This window comes from Mercenaria mercenaria, chromosome 16, assembly GCF_021730395.1.
Source record: "Mercenaria mercenaria strain notata chromosome 16, MADL_Memer_1, whole genome shotgun sequence".
NCBI classification, from domain to species: Eukaryota; Metazoa; Mollusca; class Bivalvia; order Venerida; family Veneridae; genus Mercenaria; species Mercenaria mercenaria.
In genome coordinates, this window is record NC_069376.1 from 60,885,007 (window position 1) to 60,898,256 (window position 13,250).

The 13,250-nt window shown below is 33.2% G+C and overlaps 1 protein-coding gene across 1 annotated transcript; it reads left to right on the forward strand.

Annotated features, from left to right (window-relative positions):
- The first annotated feature begins 1,988 nt into the window (after nt 1-1,988).
- On the forward strand, nt 1,989-10,743 carry LOC123540743 (galectin-4-like). The gene is made up of 5 exons (XM_045325998.2): nt 1,989-2,128; nt 6,745-6,804; nt 7,852-7,937; nt 9,813-10,011; nt 10,424-10,743. Exons 1-5 carry the CDS (start codon nt 2,105-2,107, stop codon nt 10,532-10,534), a joined length of 480 nt encoding a protein of 159 aa, XP_045181933.2. The 5' UTR covers nt 1,989-2,104; the 3' UTR covers nt 10,535-10,743.
- Nucleotides 10,744-13,250: the final 2,507 nt, after the last annotated feature.

A 13,250-nucleotide genomic window follows, 5' to 3' on the forward strand; every position in this document is an offset into this window, starting at 1 on the left:
CTTTTTGTTTTATTTCATATCCAACCTTAATTGTTACCGGCGTCTTTATACAGTTGAAAAACAAACTGGTTAAATATATTAAATATATTAATAAGTTTTACTATTTCAGCGATTGTCCGTTATATTCAGTGCGATGTGATTTTAGCTGTTGTGCTCTACTTTCGAAAGTATTTATCAAAATAACAAATTTATTAATGTCCAATCACCTGTACACAATTCACATAATAATGTCTTAATGTCTGGTTGCTTTACTAAGAGTATTATAGTTGTCAGGTAATATTGGACTCAATCCAGGCCCTGTAAATGATACGGATCATTTTCTTTCAATAGTACATCAAAACATTCGCAGTACTGAAAACAGATTGAACTGCATCAAAGAAATAATTATGGATTATGACATTTCAAGCTTTACTAAAACACATTTAACTACAGAAGTAAACAATAGCTCTTTATCTCTTGACGGTTTTGATTTAAGAAATAATTTATAGCAAAAGAGTGCTTTAAGTTATTTGTACGACGTGTTACCGCCCGAGTGTATAAATAGTGTTAAATTATTTCAATTCTAATATGCCTCTAATCTAAAACATTAGATAAAATATTGTAGGACTCTTTCGTGGTCGCAATGAAAACTTTGACGTCATCGCACGTTAACGTGACGTCATTCTAGCGTAAGCGTGTTTTAACAGAGACAAGCATATTAGAATATGTATTCAGGAAAGGAAACACTGCACATTCGGGTGGATTTCCTGTCTATGCTTCGTCTTATTTAAGACCTCAAAGACTATTAGACTTAAAGAATTTTCTCCAAGAATCAGTATGGATTGAATTTTAAGATAAAAGTAGATCGTTTTTATATGTACAGTCTATAAGCCACTACACATTACAGTAGACGTCTGGGATAAACTTAATATTTGTATTGAAAAGGCTTCAGGGAAAAATGCCTTATTTGTTGGAGATATAAACGAGGACCAGATTAATTTGCTTCATAGAACATTTAAAGATATTCTTAACCTGAACAATATGACAAAATTTAATATTACAGAAGAGCTAACTCGTGTAAGTGACCATTCAGGTACTTTAATTGACCCGATAGCCATCTCAAACAACATCTTTATATATGAATCTGTTCTATTTAAAACAGACCGCCTTATAAGTGATTATTCTGTCACATATACACATATGAAATATTATTTTAAATTTAGTGCACCTTTTAAGCGACAAAAATGCAATTTTTGATAACCTAAACCATACTATACGATCAACAGGCATGTTTTTGTCTTCTAAATGATTCAGTCGATGAAGATTTTGCATCTTTCATCAGTAAAATTCTTGACATGGAAAACTCATCCACCTACGTAGTGATAAGCCATGATACAAATCTGAAATACGCAGAACGCCAAGAAAACGCGACGGAATTAAACAAAAGGCTGTGCAATCTGATACAATTTCAGACTAGGATAACTTTAACGAGTAAAAATAAAGTAAATAATACGAAAAAGCATGCCCAAGTAATATTTTAATAACACAGAGTTTGCACTAAATGCTTTCGGTTTCTTTATTTAACATATGGTATACCGTTTTCAGCAGTATTTCAGTTATGTTACTGCGGTCAGTTGACCAACAAACAGTGTGTCTGGATTTTATACAAGCACTCTTCGCAAGTAACAGACAGCTGCTATGCAAAACGCAGGGAGAACGGATGATTTGAGTCACGCCGTATCACATTGTCACGGAAAACTATACCTTGTCGCTTTCAATTCTTTTTCTTCTGAGCTAAGCAAAGACCATGAGCAATTGATTTATTAGGGGCTACGCCAATGGTCAGACCTATAATGACCTATAATGGTCACAGGAGTGTTGTTTTTAATAAACAATGTCTTAATTATATGGTAGTTTTACCTTTTATTTATCTATTACTTTCATAACATATGTTTCATGATTGTAATTAATATTTGGTTTACGCGGAAAAATAAAACGAAGAAGTTTTAAGATGTCGACAGATAAGTGACTGATACAGCGGAAGAAAAGTTTATTTTTCACACTTGTTGATTAATAGCCGTATTTAAGATTAAACTAGGCTTTGTATTTTCTCAGAAAAGGAAACATGGCTTACTCTGCAGACAGTCCGGTAATATATTCATTTTATTATTTTCCATTCGTAATGATTTATATCTAATTTCCTTCGTTTAATATGCATCTTTTTATATATATAATTATAAAATAATGTACAATATGAAATAGGCATATTTTTGTTAAAAACTACGCAAATGTATCTAAAACAAGTTAAACGTTCGTACGTTAATATGTTAAATACGCTCGGATCCTTCTATTTACTACTGTTTAGTATTCTAATACGTCCGCCTTATAATGATTTGTTTTACTATTAAAGATTCATAATGCCTTTATTTGCAATATGGCTGCGACACTTTCCGCCATGAATACAAAAACTGTTAATTTGTTGTTTAATCCTATTTTCAATAATTGTTTTGTCTAATATTTAGCAAAGATTGAATATTGATGAATACAGTAGAAAGTTAATTTGAGTTTATTCTTTTGGCTACCTCCCTTTATGGCTGTAACGTTCATGTACAGTATTAAAAGTAGTTCCTTTTTGACAATGTACATGTGTATAGCATCTGTTTGGACAGCTATTTCATTTGTTTTTAATATTTAAAGCCTTATGGGGCACTGTATGGTAACTACGACGGTAGCTTTGTGTTTGAATCTGTCAAATATGTCCGCTCAAATAAAACACACAGACAAAAATAACAACAATAACAATTATGTGTGGTTTTATTTTTTTAATTTTGTTACTAAACTCTGTTCAATAACCCTGCAAATGCCTAAAGAAGTAATCTCTACACTGGAATCGCGATCTGAATGGTATTGAGCTTAAACTTGTCTTCTAAACTCGTATGAATAGTTCAATTTCATGCCAAGCATTCTAATATTTTGCTATTATTGTAAATAAAACTATTTTGATTTAATCGTTTGGAATATACTTGATGATAATCTACGGTATAGGTAAGGTACATAACAGCTAAATATTCAATAGGACACAACACTTTGAGTGTAGTAGAAATACGAATGAAACGGTTTGGATAAAAGTGTACACCGGTTCACATAACTGAGTCTCTTTGGATGTTTTCGTTTTAGACTTAAAATTGCCTTTGTTTCCTGTTTGTGTCCTATAACATTTTTTCCATGCGGTCAAAGTGTTTCATTTTTGAAAGCGCCTGCTGCAGGGTCCGCCTTTTAAAATGATTAATTGAAAAAGATACGTGCTCGTTAGAATTATTTTGTTTTTTGTTGTTTTGTTTTTTTTTTTTGTTTTTTTTTTGCTAAAAATCTTTGAAAATCGTAGTTAATAGACTGTAGAAACTGTGACGTTACAGTGCTAATTACGTGTAACAGAATAACTTTCCTACATCACGGTAGTGTTCTTATAATGATTCTAAACGGTGTGACAGAAAACTGATTTAGTATATTTTACTTAAAGTAGCCACACAGTTTATTAAAATGAGAAGCTTCGCATCTATGTGTAACAATGCACCCGAAACAGTAGTACACGGACGAACTGGAAGAAAAGGATTTGTGATTTGCAGGAACATTATTCCGAATAACGACAGTTATTTCAGACGCTCCTGTTTAACAAACCATCATTTTTACTTAAAGAAAAGGGGTCTTTAGAAGACGAAAATGTTTGCCTGGCTCTGGAATGTTATTCAGTGGCTTCTGGCAGTAGATATGTATATTTTATATCAAAGTCGTCACATAGTTTAGTTTATGAGTTTATGAATTATGTTAAGAAGCAGCTTAGTATGTTTTAAATATTCTTGGCTAAGTTAAACCGGTTGCTGACTATTTATAATTGAGCCGCACCATAAGAAAACCAACGTAGTGTATCTGCGACCAGCATTGATCCAGACCAGCCTGCATATCCGCGCAGTCTGGTCAGGATCCATACTGTTCGCTTTCAAACCCTATTGCCATTAGAGAAACTGTTAGCGAACGGTATGGGTCCTGACCAGACTGCGCGGATCATGATTATGATCAACAATTAGGTAAAATTTGTCGTCTTATCGGTAAAATTATCCCCCTTGAAATCACCTGGCAGTGCGATATCGATTTTTATCTGGTTGATATTTTCCAATAGAAACAAAGAAGGAAAAAATGTTTGAACAAATATTGTTTTAATTAGAATGAACACATAATATTTATTATCCTATTGAAGTGTTCGTCATTCTTTTTTCTTTACAAAGATATAAAAATTATTTATCTAAAATGAAGAATTAATGCTTCCCTTGGCGATTAAAAACATCACTATCAGTCTCTGTTTACGGCATATAGTTACTGAATAAAATAAGCAAAAACCTGTGATAGTATCTTATCCGGGATGCGCAGGCTGGTCTGGATCCATGCTGGTCGCAAATGCACTATGTTTGTTTTCTCGTGGTGCGGCTCATATTTCATCGAGACCTGAATACTTGTATCAATAATGGAAGCTGAATCTCCTCACAGAGATGGTGTCATGATCAAGATGAGCTTTACTCAGTATTTGACCGCACCTCTCCCCTACCTCCGATAAAGTTGTGGGACGGTTATTTAGGAGTCAATTTGACGGTTGGTGTCTTGGCTTTACTGATTTACGGCCCCTCATAGCAAAATAGTGTGTGGTAAACTACATAAACAATGGACTTGCACATTTTCTTGGAGAAAGGATCTGAAACTTTGTGAGCATGATTGCCAGCAACGGTACACATTCTGTTGTACATCCACTCGCGACAGTTATGGCCAGCAAGTATTTCATAATACACAATTATGATGTGCATCCCATGCGACGTTGCGGCTAAGACATTTTTTATAAAAAAAATAATTTACGTCTTTGTATCTGTTATTTTTTTCCTGGTAAAAAGTTGTAAAACACTCAATAATTTGCTTGATCTCTTACATACTGTGCCGCGTGTTAAATTACATTGTCCATTTACATGTATTTCCTTGTGCATTTAATATGTGGAAGTTAATATACAGTACATTTAAGACAGCACTGTAAACTGTAAACTGTAAACTGTAATTATGTCCTTAATTAAAAACTGCAAGATGAAAATAACTTGTTATGAATAATCTTCCCTGAAACGTGCGGTTAGCTATGTCATGTAGGTATGTACATGACTGAAGCAAGTGTCGATTAGAATGGAAACCTGTTATACTGGTATTCTGTATGTGTATGATGTCAGGCAGAAGCCCTGTCCGTCTATTCATCCATACCAGTCCGTCAGTCCCTTTATCTGGCTTTTCATCTGTTCATTCAAACTATTTGTTCGGTTGTCCATCCTTCTATTTTTCCATCAATCCATATATCACTCAAAGTCTGCCTTAGATTAATAATATATGTCATGTGTTTACGCATCGGATAGAAATATCCGTCCCGAGCGCACCTGCGCTTTTGCCGGTAACGAGGATTGCCGACTTACTGCCCATGCGATGGTGGCCGAAGGACGGATATTTCTATTCGATTCATAAATACATGACTGATATTTTTCTTTCATATCGTATAGATCTACATATAAGCTTTTTATTCTGACAGAATATTTTTCTTTCATATAATAGAATAAAAAAGCAAATAGAAATACTTTCTTTGTAGCACTCTTTCTATAGTAGAGTATGTACACAAAGAGCGGGAAATTAGCGTCCGTAAGCAGAAATGCCGTCATAACATTTCACTGACGCACAATAACAAAGTTCCACTTAAGTTTTATCGTTTATAGTGTAACGGAATGTTCTTACCGTAAAATAACGTATTCTGAATCAAAGAAAGGCTAGAAACTATCACTATATTTGATTTTTTCTTTTGTATTTTACAAAAACAATATATATAATGAGTGCATGAACCGTTAGTGGTCATTAACAGCAAGAGAGTCATCTGACATGGGAGTGGGGGTGGGGGCAGATGGGTTTTGCCGGCATGGGTAAAATCAACGGAAACGTCAGTCCAGTGTGCAAGAAATTATATTTCTTACTGGGTGATTCAATTTTGTGTTCTAGGATTAATTGTTTAAAGATATAATGTACATGTCTAAAGTTTAAATGTTTATGTACGGTGTATTTCTGAATGTCAATGTTATTATTTGTATGCAGATTCTTTTTAAATAACCATTATTTTAATATGTTTAATGTGTGAATTTTCATTCTATTTTAAAATGAAATAAAAGAATAAACTCTAAAAAACTGCCGAAATGTTAGATGTTTTAAACAAATAAATTTTGATAAACTTAGTTATAAATTGTTGTTTTAATACAGCCATGCTACCCGTTTGTATGTAATATATAATGATTATGTCTCATGTCTAAAATGTGCCTGCATAATAATTAATTGAAAATTAAGCTTTATCACATTAGTCTTAATGAATTTTTAAAAATGATTTATTAGTCATAATATTAAAGGTAAAACTTTGGTTTAAATTTTCAGCCGGAAAGAAATTGCCCTAAAGCAAAGGCAGTGAATAAAAAAAGACTGGTGTTCAGTTAAGAAATATATATCATATATAAGTCGAACAAGTTTGTCTAAAGCAGTAGTTTTAACGTGAATGCAAAAGCGTCAGATAAAAAAAAATACATATATTCTGAAAATATAGAGTTTGATCTATAACTGAGCCAAATTTCACACTTTTCCGTTAAACTTCTATATTTTCCGGTCCTGAGGTGTGGATCGACCTTAAAGTATATATTTTTACATTCTTTATAGAATCAACTATCAAAAGCGTCTGGTGGTCAACACTTTGATAGCACAGCAATTTATAATCCTGTAAGTCTTATATATTCTATTATACATGGACTGGGCATGTTAATCTATTTTTTTTTCCGATGGGAAAATTAAATGTCTTTTTTCATCATTATAAGTTTATAAATAAGTATGTAAAATTATCAGTTATCCATTACTTTTCAGTTTTATAATTTTGGTAAAAATGCTAATAAAATTACAGTTAGGCAATGGAGGACAGTGTTAAGTCGAAACATTTTTCACCAAAATTGGATTTAAGAAATAATAAATCTGTTTCTATATTTTATCAGTTAATAAAATATGGGCAGGAGTTAGGATGTGTAATAATTAAATCACGAGTGCTTAGCACGAGTGATATAATTTTCCGCATCCGAACGACATATTTAATTAACTGATAAAATTATTGGAACATGTTCTATTTCGATTCTAACAACGCAAATAATTCGCATTTTACAGTATTACATTTTCAGCGTAATACGTCATTCGGGTCATATGGTGTTACAATTTGCCCCCATGGTTAGAAAGTGTTGCATAACCAACGGAACCTTTAGAAACGTTTTTTTTTTTTTATCAAAATTTTGAGAAGTATTTAAGAACAAGTAATCTTACAGCTCACAAACTAAATCTATTTAATAACAGAATCATCAATTTTTGTCCGTGTTTGAGCTTAACTTTTGTATGACGTCATACGTCATATTTAATTTCATACTTTTATGACGTCACGCTGAATCATAACTGAGCTAATCCTAGAGATCAAAACATGTTTTACGGCCTTTCAGATAAATCAGTACGACTTTCTATCATAATTACGTTTTTGAAATGTTGTTTACAACCATTTGGCACTGGAATAATTCGTACGTAATAGAACAGAAGTAGAATCTCTCATGTTACAATCGTTGGGGGTAAAATGTATCAGCCAGCCATATTTTATCGGAGATTCATATATAGGCTGTTTGCTATATCTTTATATAGCAAATAATGCGTGTCGTGTTAGAATGGTTGTTTATTTATATTTATTGTTTGTTGTACATTGACTGTTTATTGTATATTGATTGTTATTGTGCATTGTAGGAACTACATTTCGTACATAAGTTATCGTCTGTTGAAACAGGACACATGTTTTATATCAGCGGAATACCTTCCAAGAATGCGGGACGGTAATTGTCATGATCGTTCTACAACATTGGTCTAACATTGTCAAGTGATTAATAAGAAAAGGTCGTACTGACTCGTAGGTGGAGCCAAACATTACGTATTGACATCCATTTGTGACGTCATGGCATTTTAACGTCAATTCAATGTGAGGTCGTATCTATTGCAAAAAAAATGACCAACCGATGCAAATTTTCGCATTTGATTCCTCTGCAATCAAATTATCCTTCAAAGTACTGTATTAATGAATAAAACAAGTGTTGCCTATTATCAAGGTCAATATAAGGGTTTATTGATCTTAAAAAGGTGATATCAAGATAAGCTAAGACTACGCCCTCGGTCGATATCACTCTTTACAGGTTGATAAATCCTCATATCAACCACACTTAAAGGCAAAATTGTACACTACTGTATTATCTCATTTTTCAAGGAGTTTTGATAGTTGTAGGAACCATATTCTTTTAAAGTTTCATTGAAGTATGCTTTATGTTATATCTATATATCGTGAATATCTATGCTAGTACTGTACCCATGGCTCCGACGACAGCAATGTTCCATTTGCTTTGCATTCATATATAGTTCAATTATATATCACAAGTTAGTGTTATTATTTTAGTTCACTCTCTATAAGCACATGTATTTATTTCACTATCTGATACTATATAAGCTATGTAACGAGAAACATTATATTGTTTAAGTTAGGGGGTGTCCGGGTAAATTCGGACATCGGCATAATTCGTACAGTTTTAAAGTCAGATCTATAATTATATGTTCTCACATCCGATAAGGCTAATTTATGTCTCTTTTGTGAAATTGATATGTCTCAGTTAAAATACAATCAAGTCACCAAACATTTTAATATCGGATGTAACGTAACAACTGAAGTAATGACGTAGTACTCATACTTTCTGCGAACATTAAAGATATCTTTGAAAGCGGGATTTTTCGAAGAGGATTCAATTCATGTATCAGGCATACTATCTTAGTATTGCTTTTAACTTTGTATTCAAAATGGAAGATAAATGTGTTAAAACTCAAAAATATCTGTTGCTTTCACCAAAATCAAAGGATTGTCTAAAATAAGACAAAAGTTTAAGTGTCCGAGTTAAAACACCTGTTTTCTTATAGTAGGAAAAATTCGAACATGCAATTTTAAGGGACAGTGCAGACTCCCTGTACTACATTGTTTTCGAATTTGACCAAAACAGTTAAAGTCAAACCTGTGTTAAAGACCATCTCTGAACAGAGACCACCTGGCTCTAAAGACCGCATATTTTGTTTCCCATTCTAACATTTTCCGTGTATTTTAAACTGTGAATATAGACCACCTCCTAATAAAGACTCTCCCGATGGCTGTCTTTATAGACAGGTTTGACTGCATATAAATAATGATGAATATATATATTTTTCAGAGGTTTGAATTTTGCTTTTTAAAAACAATTTTAGTGTCCGAATTATTCCTACGTACTTTATTATGTCCGAATTATTCCTACAATGTGTCCGAATTTTCCTACCTCGTCCGAGTTATGCCGACTGAAGGCAAGGCCAATGAAATCGATTGTGTGACAACATTTTCAAATTACAAACCTAAATATGATTGGATATCGCATCTGTAGTTATTCTTTCTCCTTACTGCTTGGGTTTGTTAAGCAGCGAATCAAAATTACCTTCACAGCAGCCTGTCAAACTCGAACTGTTAAAAATCGTCCGAATTTACCGGACGCCCTACTGGTAATAAAGAATATGTTCTGTTATCATAAAACTAATACAGAAAATTCAAGAATTAAAATTTTGATCAAGGTATGAATTTTATTCATTTATCCAACGTCAATGAATACGACAACAGTGTTTACCGTAGCTGCGTTTTGATATCTTTACAGATTTAACGTCAATTTTGAGGGTCGACAAGGCGCCACAATTTTTCATATTGGCGTCAGGCAGGACGAGGGTGTAACTGTAAGGAACACATACTGTAACGGTAGTTGGAATAAAGAGGAAAGGGCACTGAATGGAAAGTTTCCTTTTCAAGCAGATGCATTCTTTGATATGAACATTCTTGTTCAGTCGTCCGGCTTTAGGGTAACTATTTACTAAACTAACTGAGACCAAGACACAAAGCTAGTAATAAGTCCTCCATCAAAAGAATTAAATATAAAGTGTACTCAATGACATTTCAACACGAGTTTCCTATAAATTAGACACCAGAATCTGATGCAAGAAGGATATAACAATTTTGAAACGTGTCTCAATGCTTTTGCGATGATAGACCTTTATTGAATTTGTTTGTTTGTTTTTTTACTACAGAAAAAGAACAAAAATGTTTCCTGCACAATGAATCTACAGAAACCTGTATAACAAAACCATGAAAATGAAAATGAACATGAATTAAACTTCTTCTTTCCTTTCTTAAGTTTCGATTTCCTGTGACATAAACACGTAATGCTTCGATCTCAAAATTCGAAAGATCGACGCTTAAATTTTCTCTTTGCAGGTAGCAATTAACAATGAACCTATGTTCGACTTTGCGCACAGAATACCTTTCCATCGCATCGGCACCTTGCGTATAACTGGTGATGTTCGGCTTTGCAAGGTCCAAGTTTAAATGCCAAAACTTTTACAGAATGATAAACAAAAGACGACATTTTGCATAAGAATCTTAAATTGATCTTTAAACGTTTACTTATTAATATGTATATTCATATTCTATTGCTTAAAGAAACAAATAGTCTATCGTTTGTTTTACTTTTATATAGTTACTTACATTTTAATGTAGAAAAAACTTATCTTTATTGCTGAAAATAGAGAGTACAATAAATGTATTTTTGTATTTTCTTTGGGCAGGCACCTGAATAGAACCCCCGACCTTCCGTAAGCCAGCTGGATGGCTTCCTCACAAGAAGAGATAAATCTAATTTAACGAATTATACCAGACCTGAAACAATAATCGTTACTACCTTGTACATCACAAAGAATGGCTATCAATTTATTTAATAAGTTTTTGAATTTGTTTACAAATGCCCCCAGACTTATTCTGTTCTAATCATTTACTTTATGTTAAGTATACAGAGTGTCGCCTGTCTACTAGTATATATGTATGCATGTAGCCGGATTTGCCAGTGGAAAACACATTAATCTTATACAAAGAAACAAAAAACAGAAACGGAGGATTGATTTGTCCAAGTTCTGCTGAAGCTGGTGATAGTGGTTGAATGGGTGTTGCACTTTACTCATTACCTCCCGTGGACAGACTTGGTCTAACCGTGTAAACGAATCAGCTTGCGTTCTTTCCTCCCAACGGATATTTTTTTAGAGAACTCAAGGGTACGTTAAGTATGTAATCACCCCTATTCTTTATAACACACGGACTGAACGTAATCTTTTAAAAACAGATCAAAACTTAAGTCAATAAGGATTTGCTGCGTTTACAAGCTTGACCGGACTTTGTACGAATGCTACAAGCAATGGCATTAGATATATCCCTAATAAATCAGTAAATATGTACATATATTCGTTACCTGAATTTATAGATGACTGTAGACGATCAACCAGCGAATATTTATGCAGTTTACATTCGTCATTGTCATGAAAGCCGTCTGCATCAATAAGTAGGTTTTCATCTGGATGTTAGACTGCATCTTTATTACTTCAGTCCCATTTGCGGTGCGATTACCTGCAATAATATCATTTTTGCAGTCGTGGGTTCATTCTGCAATGTGATCCTTTCAGTCACACAGTAGGATCCGTCCCTCTTTTAGTCTGCAACTTGTAGCAAGACTGGCTACAAGCCCTCGAGGGTATTTTCCTACCATTACCCAAGACAAACTTCCATTGTCAAAGACCAGTCGCACGACTTGTTACGATAGTTCATGCCTGGTTATGCAATGTTGTTCAACTGGTCGTGACTGGTCTTACGGATAGTCATGCAACTGTTGGCTAACTGAAGAGTCCTTTAATTATTCACGACAACATTAGACTACTAAAGACATGTAGCAAAATGTTGCACTACGACTTTAGACTTACATAAGACCACATTGATCAGTTTGGACGCAGACATGGTTTAGTACATGATTTAAAGCTTTCCTTCGACTTAATTCGGACGGGCGACTACCCAAAACCATTCAGACCACTAGGGACTTATGGCCAGACTTCTCTACGATTTCTTGTGATTACAAGTAATAGCCGATTGTAGCATGTCGTAAAATTTCGTATTTGTTAGAATGACCGGGGATTAACTGACAAAAATGTTAAACAGCGTACTAGTAACCTAAGTTCAGATGGCAGTCCGTTCAAGTTTAAAGTCATAAGAGTCCAAACGTTAGCAATATTACTTCGTGTCATACAATGCAAATCTTCGAACGCATATAATGTTTTGAATATCAATAATTGGTACATTAGCTTCCTAAGAGTCTATTTTAAAAGGACGCAACTTTTTTATGAAGTAAATAATGAACATTAGATTATATTCTTTCACGTATAAACTTTTAATCCGGAAATTAATAATATCCTTTTACCACTGTATTTTTTAACATTTCGAATGATGTTTAAATGAAACAATAGATATTTCTAATTAGTTTTTATTTTATGACCAAAAAATGGAATTTACATAGTAAATGCATATAATGTATAAGGCCATAAAATTTGAAACGGACATGTATTTTTATTCTTAAATGTTTTTTTTTTTGTATGTTTACCACTGAATAATTCGGAAGGTTTCGGGGGAATCCCGCATCAACTGGAATCTGGTAAACTTGGAAACTTGTATGTGGACCAGGTGCAATGCAAATGCTATAAGCAAGGATCTAATTGAGTATGGTAATTAAAAGGAAGCTAAGGCACAGTTATGTAAAGAATAATAGTAATTACTTTGGATAAAACATTGCGGAGATGATTTAATATCTAAATGATTGCTCTTGTAGTTGGAAAATATGTACATTATTCTAAATCTTCATGAAAATATGTACACTATTTTAAATCTTCATGAAAATATGTACACTATTCTAAATCTTCATGAAAATATGTACTATATTCTAAGTCTTCATGAAAATATGTACACTATTCTAAATCTTCATGAAAATATGTACATTATTCTAAATTTTCATGAAAATATGTACTATATTCTAAGTCTTCATATATTTCATGTAATTGTTTTATATCCATAGACACCTATACGTACGTATGCGTTATTACAATTTGGGCACTTCCTTAAGAATAACATTTATAGCTCAGGCAATATTTTTGCCATCGTGTGAACAGGTCCCCATGTACACGCTATATCGTTGTCATTTACACAAATATGGTTGATCTTAAAACATGAAAAT